We start from the raw sequence: 16,914 nt of genomic DNA, 5'->3' as shown, positions 1-16,914 counted from the left end.
AGATATCGTACTACTACATAGTAGCGACAGTGCACTCGCTGTCTCCTTATGATAAGCATTCACTCTTAAGGTCTTGCACAAGCTGCAAAAAGCAATAGAAGGTGGATGTTATATGATACAAAAGCGTTCGTGAGTTGTTGCATCGTCACATTTGTGGAAGAGTCAGCACATTGAGCAAGACCGAAAAAAAAATCTTCTCATTTTCACAGAATTATGCAAATGGCAGTAATCACTTGCCTAATTTACAAACATTTCTGATTGCAACAAATCGTATGTACACAGCAAGAGAAAGAAAACGATTGTTGATTGAGTGTAGTATGTACTTTTCACAATGTCGACCTATAGAATGTTTAACGAGATACATTATCCCGCTGCTAGATACAGACATTAAGCAAAGCTCATTTCCTTCATGACCGAGCTCCTGCGACCTTTAACGCTTCGTTTCGAGGTCCCGCTCGAGGTAGAAGAGCTACTGGAAGAGGAGGAAGATGAGGAGCTGCTAGAAGAGGATGAAGAACTAGATGACGAAGTTGTAGTGCCTGAAGGGGATCCAGAGTCAGCGCTGGCGCCAGCGGAAGCACTTGCGCCTGCGTTTGCACCGGTAGTAGCACTAGAGGAGTCCGTTGAACCTGAGCTGGAGTCTGCACTTGACGTGGAGTTCGCTGCCGATCCATCTGCGCAAGGACAGCCAGAGCCTGTCGAGCTCGAGCTTGAGTCTGTACCGGTGCTCGAAGATCCTGCGGAAGTAGAAGACGCTGCCGATCCAGTAGAGCTCGCGGCGTCCGCAGAGCTGCTAGATGAGCCTGAGCAAGATGAGCCTGTACCACTCGAGGTAGCACTGCCAGAGCCCGAATCGGCACTAGCACCAGTGGCAGTCGAGGTCGAAGCGGAACTGGTAGCACTTGTTGCGCCACTGGACGAGTCGGCACTGGGTGATCCTGTAGAAGAAGCATCCGCTGAGCCAGAAGCGCTGGTACCCGTCGCAGTTCCTGTGCTATTCGAGCTGCTAGACGAATCTGTACCAGAGCCTGCTGCCCCTGTTGCAGTGGACGCAGATGAAGAGTCGGTGGTATTCGCGGCGCCACTGGATGAGTCGGTGCCGGAAGATCCTGTGGATCCTGTTGCAGAAGTGGTAGAAGAAGAGGCGTCAGCTGATCCACTGGCACTCGCTGATGAACCAGAGTCGGATGCTGCTGCACCAGTGGCAGTAGATGTAGAGGCAGAATCAGTGGAGGCAGCAGCAGACGAACTTGCACCACTGGAAGAATCGGTGCCAGTTGAACCAGTAGCTGAGGTAGTGGCACCCGCTGCGGAACTGGAGTCGGATGCTGCTGCACCTGTGGCGGTAGATGTAGAGACAGAATCTGTAGAAGCAGCTGCAGATGGATTTGCACCACTGGAAGAGTCGGTACCAGTTGAGTTTGTGGTAGCCCCTGCGCTACTCGAAGAGGTATCTGTTGATCCACTCGCACTCGCTGATGAACCAGAGTCGGATGCTGCAGCACCTGTAGCAGTGGGTGTAGAGGGTGAATCGGTGGAAGCGGTGGCAGTTGAATTTGCACCACTAGACGAATCGGTGCCAGATGAGCTTGTGGTACTGGAAGAGGAAGATGCATCCGCTGTACTGGTGGCACTCGCTGCTGAACCAGAGTCGGTGCTAGATGAGTCGGCTCCCGAAGCGGCGGACGAGGATGCGGAATCAGTCCCTGATGCAGTAGCAGTTGAATTCGAAGAATCTGAGCAGCCACAGTCCGTGGCGGAACTGGTTGAGTTAGAGCCATCTATTCCTCTAGCAGTAGCGGAGGAAGAATCTGAAGAAGCAGTAGCACTGGCGGCAGCTGACGACTCAGTTCCTGTACTTCCAGAATCGGCTGCTGCAGTAGAGGATGCAGATGAAGAATCAGCAGCTGTTGACGAAGAAGCGGAGCTAGAGTCGGCTGTGGAAGTACCAGTCGAGCTCCCTGCATCGGCTGAAGAAGTACCACTTGAGCTACCTGTATCTGCTGAGGAAGTGCCAGTTGAGCTACCTGTATCTGCTGAGGAAGTGCCAGTCGAGCTGCTCGTGGGCGAGGAAGCATCCGTTGCTGTTGAAGATGCAGCTGCTGAAGAGCCAGTGTTCGAGTCACCGTCTTGTGAAGTGGAAGAGTCAGCGTCCGCAGTGGCCGAGGCTGACGCAGCAGCAGTGGCAGTAGAGCTGGAGGAGTCTGTGGACCCTACTCCGCTGGATGAGGCAGCACTTCCTGAATCGGCACTTCCTGAAGTGGACGAAGTGCTAGAGGTATCAGCGCTGCCCGAGGAAGATGAACCACTGGATGTACTGGTAGTTCCAGAAGAACTGCTGGACCCTGCACTTGATCCTTGTATACATGACTGATAATCTTTTTGACAAGTGTAGCTGCCAGTGTTTGAGCCCGCACCCTGCCAATCAGTGTTGCATTTCTGCCATGCGGTATTACATGTTTCTACAGTTGATGTGCCAGACGTCGAGGCAGATCCGGAAGTCGAGGCAGATCCAGAAGTAGTCGCAGCGGAACCGGAATCAGTTGCGGAACCGGTAGTCGAAGAGGATCCCGAGTCAGTTGAAGACGAGCCGGATGTCGAGGTCGATGCAGACCCGGAGTCAGTTGCATTTCCAGCGGTAGATGTCGCGGACCCGGAATCGGTCGCTGCACCAGTGGTCGAAGAGGATCCTGAGTCAGCCGCTGAGCCGGAAACAGCGGAAGAGCTAGCACTGGAAGCAGACGAGGTGTCAGTTGATGAGGACGAATCAGCGCCGGTAGTAGAGGCGCTTGTAGAAGATGCGCCGTCGGCAGATCCAGTAGCAGATGCACCTGCGGAACTGTCAGAAGCCGTTGCATTAGAGCTAGCAGAAGCACCGTCGGAGCTAGCCGAGCTACTTGATGATGCCCCACTTGAGCGAACAGCATTCTTCAACGCCTTCCTTGACCAAATGGCTGAACCTGTAAGAGCGTTGGACGAGTCCCCACTGTCAGTTGCGAGAGCAGAACCAAGGGCGGCGGCAAGGTCATCTGAAGAACCATAGCCCGAGTCCTGAGTGATTTCATCATCTTCACCTTCGTCTTCGCCGTCATCGTAATCCTCGTCCTCGTCATCCTCGTCGTCGTAATATTCCTCGTCCCCATCGTCACCACATCCGCATCCACCACCGTTTGTCTCAATGGTGATTTTAGCGTTCGAGGAGGAAGGGATATTGATGACGATACCCGAGTCTGTGAAGCAGACGCAAGTTGAGCATTACGATTCCATTAAAGGTAGAAAGTACGAACCAGTGGAAGAGCCACTTATTGAAGTGGGAATGACGAGATCACCGAGGTTACCAATCGAGGAGTCAGTAGGAGTAGCGAGACCCGCTGAAACGAACGAGATGAATATTCAAGTCAAATTCATCACAGGTAGTCAAAACTTACCAAGGTCGCTTATGATCGTAGTGAGAGTGTCATCCGAAGGCAACTCGCTCATAATTTCGGAGTCCCCAGACGCATCCTGGCGCTTGGTTTCTCTGTAAAGACGATCGGAAGAAATGCTGAGTTTTTCGTCCATTTGCGCTAGGCAGAGGAAGACTCACCGAGAAATGATACCCTTATCTGCGGGCCATCTGGCAAGGTAAAGCTCAGAAAAGTATCATGAAAGGAAAAAAAAATTGAAGTCACCTCAATGGGGCGGCACCGGTCAGTGCGACACCGCGTAGAAAGACGAGCCCGACGAGAATTTGAGTGGAAGTGGACAATTCGTTGAATAACATTGTCAAAGAAGGCTGAGAGCTAGAGAAGGGACAAACTCTTATTCTCGTTGGGGATGCCAAAGGACGACAGGTCAACCAGTAACCTGCGTATGTGTGAGGGAGAGCACAGCTGGGGTGCCAACATGTCGAATCCAGAATTATATACTTTCCCTGCAATCAATTATTCACCGCTTTCTTGATGAAACAAAAACAAATCCCTCTTCATGGAGATCGGCTATTTTTGAAATGCATGGTCTCCGCCATCACCCGGCTTCGCGCAAATGATGGGAGGGTGCAAAAATTTGAATTGTCTGCCAAAGTCCGAGTCTCGAAAGTCGAATCATTGGCCAAGGTTTGCATTGATTCCCTGGCCTTCTCTGGGCAGACTCTCTAGTCGTGAGAGACTGCAAACCTGTACTATAGCAGGCAGTGGAGTGCTGCAGAAGGAGTCAAAGGGTTCTGGCAATACAATCTTGTCGTATCGGTTGACAGGCACATCACGGTATCAGGGCGCATCGCTTCGGCGACCTTCCGAACGTATCACTCAATCAGGCTCCTTTCGTCCGACCTTTTTCTCTCCTGATCATGACTTCGGCGTTTTTCGTCACACAACCAGCCAAATGTACATACCTCCATCAGCTCTCATAAGTTCCCCCTACGAACAACACCACATACCTCCACATGCATATCACCGAAATTCAAGATCTTCCGCTTCCGACTACGGCGGTCTTTTGTTCAAACTTTTCAACTGCATTGTGCAATGGATCTCCCAAATTCATAAGAAGGATTTGAAGTTACTATCCTTAAAGAAAACCTCGAACGGACTCAGCCATGCCAGCCGCAAAGTTTCAGCTCCAATATGAGATATGAGCTGGATATGAGTACAAGCTTAGAACACTATATGATGCAGTGCAGGAGTTGAAACTACCCTGTTTCAAAAGTGCGTTGATAATATTTTACCATACCGGGATAGAGATTTAGCGCGATGTACTTATCAGAGTGACCTCAAACTTCATTCTTAATAAGTTTTGCCTGCAAGTGACTTATAATCTGATGAACGAATGGACAGTAGAAATGAGGTTCGCGACGTTGTTGAACGGAATGATAGCGGGGCAATACCGGGCACTATTATGTATTATCTGCGGCAAGATCTCTATGTCTTTGTCAATAGAACATTGTCAGCATTGGAAGAGCTGACGCATTTACTTCCAGCTACGTACTTAATGGTGTTGTCCTAGCTTGTTCCTAACCACCATGTCCTCTAGCACAAGCAGCAATTCACCATCCCCATCCTCTGATTCTGTGCATCTTCTTGTCCTCGTACATGGCATGTGGGGAAACCCAGGTCATCTTGCCGAAATGGAGCGAATAGTTAAGGAGGTGCAACCTGAGCTTCATGTGCTTTTGGCAGAAACGAACAAGGAGGACTCGACGTATGATGGAATTGACTGGGGTGGCGAGAGAGTTGCGCAGGAGATTGTCCAAGAAATCGCTCATCTCCGTTCACAAGGGAAACATGTCCGTCGATTCAGCATCACCGGATACAGTCTCGGGGGGTTAGTATCCCGTTACGTCGTTGGCATTCTAACCCAACGTGGATTATTCTCCCCTGATTCTCCCGACGTTATTGTTCCAGTCAACTTCAACACCATTGCTACACCCCACTTCGGATTAGTCAAATATAATTCTTTCTTCTCTGCCATCTCGCGCACACTCGGTCCCAAGCTTCTTAGTAGAACTGGGGAACAGTTTTACTGTGTCGACAAATGGGGGAAGAGCGGGAGGCCCTTGTTGGATGTTATGTCAGACCCGAATCTGATTTTCTTTCAATCCATGGCCCAGTTCAAACATGTGAGGATTTATGCAAACGCACTCAATGATCTAACGGTGCCATACGTTACCGCGGCGATTGAGACGGAAGACCCATTTGCAGAGTATGAAACAAATGGACTACAGATGTAAGGGTCATTTCCCTCAAGGTCTTTCCTACTATAACTGATCTTTATTCTGAAGTGAATATCGTTCGGGACATCATCCCATACTCTCTTCGTACACACTTCCATCCTCTCTTCCACCCAAATCTCGGTCAAAGTTGCACGCTCCATTATGGCTCCGGTCCCACTCCACCTTATCTGTCTCCACAGATAACCCGGACCACAAACCTATCATTCAGAAGACGCCCATTTTACCTCCCTTCCTTAATTTCCGTTTTCCAGTAAACATCCTTGTATACGCGTCTATTCCAATTCTCATACCGATGATACTCACACTTGCCCTCGTACGCCTATCCCTCGCTTCACGGTCTTCAAAAGCTCGAATATCGCTTCTGGAAAAAGAATACAAGTCTGGGCAACAAACTTTAGCTCAAGCGTTAGTTAACTTCGAGAAAGAGGTTGAAGGCGCAGTGGCAGATCTGATCAACGAATCGGATCCATCGTCTGTGCTTGCTGTACCGCAGGTACATCACTCAGCACATCCTATTCTTTCTCCCCTTCAGAAAACAATTTGTGCCCGATTGAATTCTATTCCACATCTTCAAAAGGAAAGGGCGCTCATCACCGGTTTGCGAAATACTCATTCTACAATCATTTCGAGGGAACCGAAGGTGTGGGATAAGAATGGTGTTGGTTTGGGCGTATTGAGGCATTGGGCTGGGTCGTTGCAGTTGTCGGTAGAGGCTATCTGAATTTGAGCTGAATTATATTTTTAGACTTATTTAAGTTTAAACTAGAATAGGTTTCGATTACTTTGGACGGTGGTTCAACTGCAACGTGAAATGAAACATATGGCGTCCAATCGTGTCGATAAGCATGTCGTGAACATGAAATTTGGATGAGGTACATAGAATATAGTACTGATGCGAGTAATAGTGAAATGATTTATGCGTGCAAATGCGGATATGTAACAGTCCCTACTCAATTCAAAAGCCGCCTCTTCTCCAGACTGAGTTACCTTATGAGATCATCTCATGTGCAAAGTCACACTGATCGCCGTACTTGCATCTATATCACGGAGGTTCATTAGTTACTCCGGATCATCAGAACAACTTTAAGCTTCGCTCGCCTTCCGGATTGAAAGAAACTGCATGGTTTTCTTTTACTATTTCTAAAGCCATCTTCTCCTCTACCTCCCCTGCCTCTGCCTCTGCCTCTTCCCCTTCCCCGACCTTCTACCCATCGTGGAGAAGGCTCGTTGCTGTTATCATCACTGTAGCCGTATTGCGAGTAATGATTGGCAGAGGCAGGATTCTGCCACGACTGATCATTTCCAAACGCAGGATTTAATTGTTGAAGCAAAACTTGTAGCTGCTCTGGAGGAAGAGACTGCACAGACAAGGGGTCTACATTACTCAAGTTCATCATATCGTGACTGTGACCCATCGGCATACCGCCGTTAATCTCGCCGGCGCCTCCGCTGCTATTCGCACCATTCATTAGCGAGAAATTTCCAGTGGAGAGCTGAGACAAAATATCTGCTACGGCGCCGCCAAAAAGTGCTGGAGGAGCGGCTGAGGCCTCGCTACTCCAAAAGACAGAGTCAGCTTCCGGTCCAGATATCATCGTTATCACATCCTTGTCAATTTCGTCCTCCGGTAGTGTATTGGTTGCTTCGGATGGCGTATCAGGAATTTGGGCTTCAGTCATGTAGAGCGCACTTAAAGCAGTCTGCTCTCGTTGATCCTGCACCGTCTTCTCCTCGCTTTGCTCGCCTCGTGCTGGATAATCGATGTCGATTGGTATCTCGATTGCTGTTAGAGAATAGGATGGCATGCATCATTTCAGTCTCGCACATTTGAATGTCGGGATTTAAATTGCTTACGAAGAGGCTCATACCAATCTACAGTTTCCTCGAACAAATGTGCATGTAAAGCAGCACCTTCACCGCGATCCAGATCGCGCAGGTTCAAATGCATACCCTGTAATACGAAGACAAACATAGAAAATGACAAACAATCATTAGACAACGACAACGCAAAGAGAAGATGCCGAGTTAATACGGTCTCAAGAAACAGAGGAAAACAGGTACTGACGTCGACAGGCTCATCGTCATAAACAGCCGGCTCAATAAACTTGATCGCCTCGAGGCTATGATCCGGAGCCCACGTCACAGATTTCTTTTTCCTTCCAAGCTTAGTCAACCCAGAGTTTCCGGCAATGTTCGGTGTTCCCGCTACACTGGGGGGTGTGTTCGACGAACCCGGAGGTGGAGTAGCAGAAGAAGGTGCGCCAATTACAGGGGACCCTTTGCGCCCTTTCGACATTGACTTGAGAACCTCTTGGAAGGGGTCAATCGACGACGGTTGCGCTACGTTGTTATTGACCCCCTTCTTTCCCGTTCCTGAGTTACCGGGCAGGGGCAGTGGCGCCTTCTTGAAACTCGGCAGCTTTGGTTTCGCTTTGGGAGCAGAGAAAAACGACGAATCAGATTTGGCATCTTTTGTAGGCGGTGTTTTGGTTAATAGCGAGGAGGCCTCTTTCTTGACTGCTATGGGCTTCGTGGACGTCGCAGAACCCACAGCGGGTTTCTTGGATAGTGGCGGAGCTTTGATCGGGGCCTCTAGTTTTCGTTTTTTTGGTTTGATATCTAGAATGTATGTGTTTTCAGGCAAATCAGTCATCTACGTTGGTACAGTGGAATGACATGACCCACCCTCTGTTGCTTTGGACGATGCCCCGTCAACGAGCTGGCGCCATCGTCGTTCGATGTTCGATGCCATATCCTTGATCGCTGCGCATTGATAATATCGTTTGTAGGATTCATAGAAAAAACGGAAAGGACCAGTTGTTAGATGTATTATATTACTATTTGCTTCGAATGTTTTTTCCTCATTAAACGGGGGTATAATGTAATATCAACATTAGAAAGAGGAAGGGGAAAAGCATTCGCTTGCACTCTCATTCTCGAACTGACCACGAGAACAATACAACTCTCTATGCTAGTAGAATATGTGGAGCAAGAATGGTGAATGCTAAGCTCACCAGGAGTAGGAGGTTCCTTTACAAGTTTGACCACGAGTTTGCCAAGCTTCGAAGTTTTGAGGGAGTCGACCGTCAGCGGTAAACGATCAATGATCTGAAAGGAAGGAATATCAATTGTGCTTCCTAGGAAGGTGAGTAAAACTACGCACATGCAATAAAGGCATGGTCGTCTCTGACAACGGATTATCTTGCTTGGCTGCATAGGCCTGCTTCAACCATTCTCTAGTGATTTCTAACGCCGTGGCGTTTTCGCCCCACGCACGAAAATAGTGGTTGCCAGCCCCATCTCTGATTTTAGTCAGCACCTCCATCCGAAGCTGAGCGTCGATTTCAGTAGTACCAAAATCGTCGATTCGTTGTGCTAATGTCTGCACAGCTCCCGCCCCGGTGAAACTGGCTGCTTGAAGCATTGGTTTGATTACGGCATATAACTGAGCACGTTGTTCGGCAGTGGTTGGTAGAGGATGAGCTGGTTGTAGAGACGAAACAGTCGTAGATGACGCGGCATTGGGTATCGAAGGGAGTCCATTTTGCTGATGCGACGGTTGTGCATAAAACGAATTCGGTGCAACAACTGTAAAGGCCGAGGGAGAATGCAATGATTGGGGAGAAAGAGTGCCCTGAGATTGTTGAACCTGTTGCGGTTGCTGTAGATGAAGCTGAGGCGGCGATTGTTGCTGCTGTAAGGAGTGGTACTGATTAAGGAGAGCCGGAGGAACGTTGTGGCTTGGATGATATATAGTGGACAAAGATGAGAATGAGAATGGTTGTTGGGCCTGGTTTTGCTGCGGTGGTTGCGCGGAAAGCGAAGTATGTGGCGAAGAAGTCAACGAAAGTGGCTGGGAATACGCCCTTGGTGGTTGCGAAGCTGACTGAGAGGGGCCACCCACAGAGGTCAAAGCAGGACTGGAAAATCATGAATGACATGAAATTGGGATGAAAAAATAGCTTACTCTATTACCATCTGTGTTGGCGACTGCAAAGGCCGCTGCATTGAATGCGCTGCCGAACTCGTGGCGCCATTCAAGGAAGAGTAGGAAGATACAGGTACAGTGGTCGATGAAGAAGACGAGGGTTGCCATGAAGAGCCGTACGGTATTGAATTGTATGGAGCTTGAACATAGTAGTTATGAGGTGCGAAGAAAGATGTCGAGGGAGAGTTGGTGGGAGCCGAAGGTGGGGCTGTGCAATAACGTCAAAAGTCAGCCGGTCGTCGAGAGCAATGATAATTGACAAGACAAAACGAAACAGACCTCCGAGTTCGGTGAAAATGTCATTTATCTCTCCCAATGTTGTTGAGGGCGTTGCAGACGCGTGGGTAGTCGTCGTTGGACGCTCTTTAGGCCAATCGTCGAAAGTAGATGAATTTGTCGATTGACCTGGCTGCGACGTCAGCCATGTCGTGTAGAAATTTGACTGTTCCATTCCGTCCTTTTTCTTTTCTCTTTTTTCTCTGAGGGAACAGGGATCGAAATCGTTCTATTCGGTTTTTTTTTCGCCGATTTGCTCTCAGATTGCAACGCAACGCAAAAGATCCGAATTCAAAAAGAAGGAGAAAGGAACTACCACGAAGAACAAAGGAATAGAAAGTCAGAACGACTTAGTTCAGTTCAAGTCTGTGGCCCGCTGGAAATTCGTCGGTAACGGCGTGAAGATGTGGATGTTTGAGCGGCGCTTGAATAGAATGACGTAAGCAACAAAGCCACATGACTTCTTTTTTGTTCGCAATCATAATGTTTCAAAGTTGACAAAAATATTCATCTTCCTCCTTTCTCTATCGTTAGTCAAAATGGCACCTACTGTGGATGAACTCCGCGCACAGGCAAGGATCAAACGTCTTGTTTCAGGCTTTCACCAATCTTTTTGTATTCTAGTATACGGATAGTCTCATGTCCGTTGCTCAAAGCATGCGGGAAGCTGCCCAAGCGGCTGAAGAATTCGCGAAAGCGATCGGTACCCCTTCCTTGATCAATGGTCACACAAAGGGGAAAGGCAAAACAGGCGACGAAGAGGTGATAAATGGAAAGCGCAAACGAGTCAAGAAAGATCCCAATGCACCGAAGCGACCTGCCTCTTCGTTCTTCCTGTTCCAGAACCAGATTCGACAAAAAGTAAAGGAGCAACACCCGGATCTTCCTACTGCCGAACTTCGTAAACTCATGTCCGAACAATGGAGTACTCTTCCTGAGGATCAGAAAAACGTCGGTCTCGTCTCGTGTGCTCCTTGTAGTCAGTCCGACGCGTTACTGATTACATCTTTAATATACAGCACTATAAACAGCTGGCCGAAGAACTGAAGGTTGTGTACAGCGAGGAGAAGGAAAAATACAATGCTCGATCTCCTGAACAAGTTGCCGCAGCAGACGCTGTTGTAGCTGCCGCCGCCGCTGTATGTATCAACTATTCTTCGGTCGTTCTTCCCCTTATTCCGATGCCCTTAGACCAAAAAAGCACCGAAATCTAGAAAGCCCACCGCTACGGACGCCCCTGTCGTTGCGAAAAAACCCGTCATTCCGCCTGTCTATGGATCGGATGAGTCGGACAACGAATCCTCTGAAGACGACAAGGTGAAACTGAAAACCGGCAAGCCCACCAAAAACGCGCCTGCTCCTCCGCGCAAGGGGCAGAAAAGCGAGCCGTTCGTTCCTGATAGCGACGAAGACGATGAAGAGGAAGATGAAGATGAAAGTGATCAGGTCAAGCAAAGTAGTGACGAGGAAGAGGAGGAAGAGGAGGAGGAGCAACCTCCAACCAAAAAGTCAAAGACGAAGCATCACGATAAACCTGTGTCGAGGCGCAAGTGAGCTCCCCGTTCCGTCAGGTTGATGTTGTTCATAACTTTTGTCGTTCATAACTCTGTTCGTCGAGTGTGTCCCCTGTCATCCTACTGTCACCAAAAATTGTAACTTATCCATTTCATGTTTATTTTATACGTTATACATTTCCCTGACCAGTGACACTTATCTTATTTTGGACATTTCTACCCTTCTGCGACACCTTTCCACTATTTGAAATACATACTGATTACAGATCTGCAAAAAGCTCTATTTAGCCTATCATTTTTCATTAGTCCACTGTTTTGTACATGTCTTCTAATTATTATGCCCTTGTATCTGTTAAACAAAGTTGAGGCTGTCCAGGAGATGTTGAGAACAAACCAAAAGAAATGAGTCCTCACTGTTAACCAGAATCAGTGCTGAAAGTCAGGGTGCATTCACGGTTAAGGATTTGTGCTGTTTAACTTAAGCGGCACGGGATGAAATTCTTGTCCCCGCTTCCGCTGAATACCAGGTCTCTTTTACAACTTGTCTCAAGCCTATATCCAATGTAAATACAATGACAACAAGCATATGTAGGCTCTTATAATACCTATATGCATAAAGTCACTGATTATCATCCATTTCTTCCTCATCCTCTTCCCAGTCTGTGTTAAGATCATGTATAATGGCAAGCCCGCGCCTTCAGCAATAAAGGGCCGATCAGTATCTAAGTTGAATCAAATGGGACAGCACACTGCTGCACAAAACTTTGAGCAATTTTCAAGAATTGAGTTTTCAAAATCTATAAGAGTACAAATCTTGGGAATATTACCAAACAAAAAATTATATGCTATCCTTGATTCTTGGAAAATTATTGAGAGAGGCCATGACAAAAACCTGAAACTCTTAAGAATATTGACTAGCCACTCTCATAAAATGTCCCAAGTCACTCTTCTTGTTGTCAAGACCATGCCTCAGTCCCAATGAGAAACTTGTCGAATCAGACTGAGTGAAATCGTGTCAGATATTATTTACGGCGCTTGAATCAAGTGTCCTGGTGTTTTTCATGTGCCACTTGATTTTGCCCATTACTCAGTCATTTCTTGCCTGTTCTCCTTGAACTGAATCTTTTCATCTTGCTCAACTCATAGTCCATGTTGCTATGTAGATTCAATTGACAATTCAACTCATATTTTCGAGACCGTGCAAATGAATTCCAGAAGAACTCAAGTATTTCGAAGTCTAATGTTGTTCATGGTCGCAAATGATGCCATTCCAACCAAAGTGACTTTGAGGACACTTCCCCACTCTGTCCCACTAATTGCACATGTGCCACTCATGCTGCTCATGCTATTCAATGGTGCATCTGTCATGCCCCAGTGTGAAATTCATGCCCAACCACTAACACAAAATCCAACTGAGCCAAAAGGCTACTATGACAGGATAATTGTCATAGGTGGTCGGGACTATATATACCACATGTATTAAGACCTCTCCGCATAATCTTAACACCCGGTACTAACCTACGATGCCTTCTTCCCTTCCTCTATACCCCAGTGATGCCCCCGATAACAAGCTTGCCTCGTTTTTGTGTGAAAGAGAAAGGAAGGAATTTAATGGGCACTCCAACCAACCAATCTAATACACAATATGCAAGTTCACTTCTATCAAATATATTTAATAGCAAGGGGTAGCATTGTCAAAGGTTCTGCAAAGCTTTTGAGAGCTAAGGAAAAAGCTTCAATCAATCAATTTGAATCATTCTAAGGATTCGATATATTCCTTTGATCAAGGTGAATTCAGCACAATTTGTGCTTTAGTGGTATGAATATGGGTATATCAAGAATTGGGGGTTTGAATCAAAGTAAATCAAAACCAAAACACACAGACCCCTACGGAGGGCTAGCACTATGTGCTGGCACAACCACATAGTGTGATTTGCCCTTAAAACCAACAGCTGATCCTAAGTTTGAAGAATACCCTGTGGATATAACTTCTCACAGTCACAAGGAGCAGAACATGACATTCCTATACTTGCAAGTGCCGGACCCAAATGGCTGCTAGCAAAGAGGCTTCAGTCTGGCAGGAGTGTGTCTTTCCTTTTTATGGATTAGCACTGCAACGTCATCCCAAAATCACTTGTATTCCAGATACATCTGATCACTATTTATACATACAGGATATAGAATTGCACAGTACAATTAATTCAATAGAATAAACATTTGGAACCGCAAGGAAACTTCTCTAATAAGTTATACATCATTTAATTTGAAGCTATTTGTTCTCATTTGGTCTATATTGGCCCCAATATTCTAGTATACCTCCAAACATAGGTAGGTACTTCATTATTCATTTAATCTTAATTGTTTAGAGAATGACTTGAATGGTGTTCATCTGTCATTGATGCTCAACACATCCTTTGATCGTTTGTTATCTTGTGAAGTCCATGTGTTAAGATCATGAAGAGAGGTCTTAATATATGTGGTATATATGGTCCCAACCACCTATGACAATTATCCTGTCATAGTAGCCTTTTGGCTCAGTTGGATTTTATGTTAGTGGTTGGGCATGAATTTCACACCATGCCTTGGTGCCCTGCTCCGCCGCTCAGTACTCCGAGATCTACCCTTTATTGTTCTTTCTCGCTACACATACCCATTCATCCTAGTCCCTCCTTATTGTCTTATTCTCTACCCTGCAGGTACTATATGTATAGCCCCTAGTAGCTAGTCTGGTGCTCTGCCCCAGTACGCCGATTAGTAAGTATAAATACTGCCCGTACTATATTGTAGTTCCTCAGTTTGATTATCAACTTAGGATCATCCTAGGTCTTCTCCTCTTGTCCTCTAAGTCTTCAGGCTCATCACCTTGAAGCTCTCCTTACTCTAACCTCAGGACTTAAAGTTCTCTGGTGTGCTCCTCATTGTTAACGAGCTTGCCTCATTTTTGTGTGAAAGAGAAAGGAAGGAATCAAATGGGCACTCCAACCAACCAATCTAATACACAATATGCAAGTTCACTGCTATCAAATATATTTAATAGCAAGGGGTAGCATTGTCAAAGGTTCTGCAAAGCTTTCAGAGCTAGGGGAAAGCTTCAATGAATCAATTTGAATCGTTCTAAGGATTCGGTATATTCCTTTGATCAAGGTAGATTCAGCACTATTTGTGCTTTAGTTGTATTGATATGGGTATATCAAGAATTGGGGGTTTGAATCAAAGTAAATTAAAACCAAAACACACAGACCCCTACGGAGGGCTAGAACTATGTGCTGGCACAACCACACAGCATGATTTGCCCTTAAGACCAATGACTGATCCTAAGTTCGAAGAATACCCAACAGCTGGATATAACTTCTTGCAGTTACAAGGAGCAGAACACAATGTTCCTATACTCACAAGTGCCAGGCCCGAATGGCTGCTAGCGAAGGGGTTTCAGTCTGGTGGGAGTGTGTCTTTCCTTTTTACGGATTAGCACTGCAACGTCATCCCAAAATCACTTCCATTCCAGATACATGTCAAGTCCATGCCTCGGGCCTCCATTCTGCCACTCGGTACTCCAAAGATTCATGGTTTATTGTATTCTCACTCTTATTGTTCTTTCTCACTACACATACCCTTTCATTCTAGTCCCTCCCTATTGTCTTTTACTTTACCCTGCAGGTACTACTCGTATAGCTCCTAGTAGTTAGTCTAGCGCTCCGCACCGATGCGCCGTTCCGTAGATATAAATACTGTCTGTACGCTACTGTAGTTCCTCAGTTTAATTATCAACTTAGATCTCCCTTCTCAACTTAGCTCTTATCTAAGTCTTCAGGCTCAACGCCTTGAAGTACGTTCTACTCGACCTTAGGACTTGAACATTCTCTGGTCCGCTCCTCGTCATCGGCGATACCGCCGCTCCGACTTGGCTGCTACTTAGCTCCTCCCTCTATACTCTTGATCTCCGGGGACTAACGGCGTAACGGCGGTGTTGTTAATAACTTCACTACTGTCCCACTCGTCTTCCGCACTTAGACACCTTGTGGCCTTGGCACGGTTACACGGTGTACATGATCTTAACAATACATTGGATTGCTATTTATACATACAGGATATAGAGTCACACAGTACAATTAATTTAATAAAATAAACGTTCAGAACCGCAAGGAAACTTCTACAATAGGTCAGATATCATTTAATTTGAATCTACACGTCCTTATTTGGTCCATATTGGTTCCAAGATTCTAGTATACCTCCAAACATAGGTAGGTACTTCAATATCCATTTAATTTAATTGCTTTGGAGAATGACTCAAATGGTGTTCAGCACGTCCTTTGATCGTTTGTCACCTCATCCGGAGGTAAATCAGCTCTCCTCATTTCTAATCCTATCAATCTGATTCATCTGGATTAAACTAATTGCTTCTCTCTTTCAATCGACACCCATTGTGCCTATACTTTATCAAGAGAGTTATGCATAGTATTTATTTAATTGTATTCTTCAATATTTTCTATGTCAGGACTCTTTGACATTCATTTGATATGTCTTCGGAGCCTCTGTTAAGATCATGTACACCCTGTAACCGTGCCAGAGGCCACAAGGTGTCTAAGGGCGGAAGGTCAAATGGGACAGTGGGGAAGTTATTAACAACACCGTCGTTACGCCGCTAGTCCCCGGAGATCGAGAGTATAGAAGAGAGGAGCCAGGAGCAGCCAAGCCGGAGCAGCAGTATTGCCGGTGATGAGGAGCGAACCAAAGAACTTATAAGTCCTAAGGTTAGAGTACAGAGTACTTCGAGGCGATGAGCCTGAAGACTAAGAGGAGGTCTAAGTTGATAATTAAACTGAGGAACTACAGTAGCGTACAGGCAGTATTTATATCTACGGATCAGCACATTGGTGTGGAACGCCAGACTAACTACCAGGAGCTATATGTGTAGTACCTGCAGGGTAGAGTAAAAGACAATAAGGAGAGACTAGAATGAAAGGGTATGTGTAGCGAGAAAGAACAATAAGAATGAGATTACAATAAAAGGTAGATCTCGGAATACCGAGCGGCGGAATAGAGGCCCGAGGCATGGACTTGACAGTATCCCCCTCTTAGGCTTGAGCCCTTGAAAGCCGTTAGTATCGGGAAATACTATTAGTCACCCGAGAAAAAATTTTATATCCCGTTAGCACCAGCATTTATCCTTTTAGTCATCAGGAAAATTTCGTTGGTTCACCGTAAACCGAGTACAATTCGAAGGAAAATTTTCGCTGGTCCGTGCGCAGTTTTGCCATATAAAAGGCCCAGGGTTTTGCCGTTGAGGCCCTAACTTTTCCAAAACCTCTAAGTCCACCAAGATGTCGACCAGCCGAACCATAACCACCACAAGCAACAAATCTTCGACCGCCGGACCTTCGAGGTCACGGCCTGCTCCACCACCACCCATCGACCTCACTGTCCATGAC

At 46.5% G+C, this 16,914-nt stretch overlaps 4 protein-coding genes across 4 annotated transcripts; 2 read left to right on the top strand and 2 right to left on the bottom strand.

The window, feature by feature from the left end:
- Positions 1-80: 80 nt before the first annotated feature.
- C8R40DRAFT_173122 (uncharacterized protein) lies at positions 81-3,893 on the bottom strand. Its single transcript, XM_046234244.1, has 5 exons — positions 3,672-3,893; positions 3,587-3,616; positions 3,429-3,535; positions 3,288-3,371; positions 81-3,230 (listed from the first exon to the last, which is right to left on the bottom strand). Exons 1-5 carry the CDS (start codon positions 3,761-3,763, stop codon positions 388-390), a joined length of 3,156 nt encoding a protein of 1,051 aa, XP_046087072.1. The 5' UTR covers positions 3,764-3,893; the 3' UTR covers positions 81-387.
- Positions 3,894-4,996: 1,103 nt separating this feature from the next.
- On the top strand, positions 4,997-6,428 carry C8R40DRAFT_1160495 (putative serine esterase-domain-containing protein; the record flags this gene model as incomplete). The annotated part of the gene is made up of 2 exons (XM_046230022.1): positions 4,997-5,700; positions 5,756-6,428. 2 exons carry the CDS (start codon positions 4,997-4,999, stop codon positions 6,426-6,428), a joined length of 1,377 nt encoding a protein of 458 aa, XP_046087071.1.
- Positions 6,429-6,538: 110 nt separating this feature from the next.
- On the bottom strand, positions 6,539-10,388 carry C8R40DRAFT_1102102 (uncharacterized protein). Its single transcript, XM_046227983.1, has 9 exons — positions 9,975-10,388; positions 9,675-9,903; positions 8,871-9,627; positions 8,722-8,815; positions 8,393-8,470; positions 7,773-8,326; positions 7,562-7,658; positions 6,806-7,490; positions 6,539-6,744 (listed from the first exon to the last, which is right to left on the bottom strand). Exons 1-9 carry the CDS (start codon positions 10,144-10,146, stop codon positions 6,696-6,698), a joined length of 2,715 nt encoding a protein of 904 aa, XP_046087070.1. The 5' UTR covers positions 10,147-10,388; the 3' UTR covers positions 6,539-6,695.
- A 39-nt stretch (positions 10,389-10,427) lies between these two features.
- Positions 10,428-11,928, top strand: C8R40DRAFT_1102100 (uncharacterized protein). Its single transcript, XM_046227982.1, has 5 exons — positions 10,428-10,543; positions 10,596-10,922; positions 10,991-11,110; positions 11,163-11,834; positions 11,900-11,928. Exons 1-4 carry the CDS (start codon positions 10,511-10,513, stop codon positions 11,523-11,525), a joined length of 843 nt encoding a protein of 280 aa, XP_046087069.1. The 5' UTR covers positions 10,428-10,510; the 3' UTR covers positions 11,526-11,834; positions 11,900-11,928.
- The last annotated feature ends 4,986 nt before the right edge of the window (positions 11,929-16,914 follow it).

Source organism: Lentinula edodes (assembly GCF_021015755.1).
Source record: "Lentinula edodes strain Le(Bin) 0899 ss11 chromosome Unknown C8R40scaffold_15, whole genome shotgun sequence".
Classification (NCBI taxonomy): Eukaryota; Fungi; Basidiomycota; class Agaricomycetes; order Agaricales; family Omphalotaceae; genus Lentinula; species Lentinula edodes.
The sequence above is the reverse complement of the archived record's forward strand: the minus strand, read 5'-3'. Positions and strand labels throughout refer to the sequence as shown.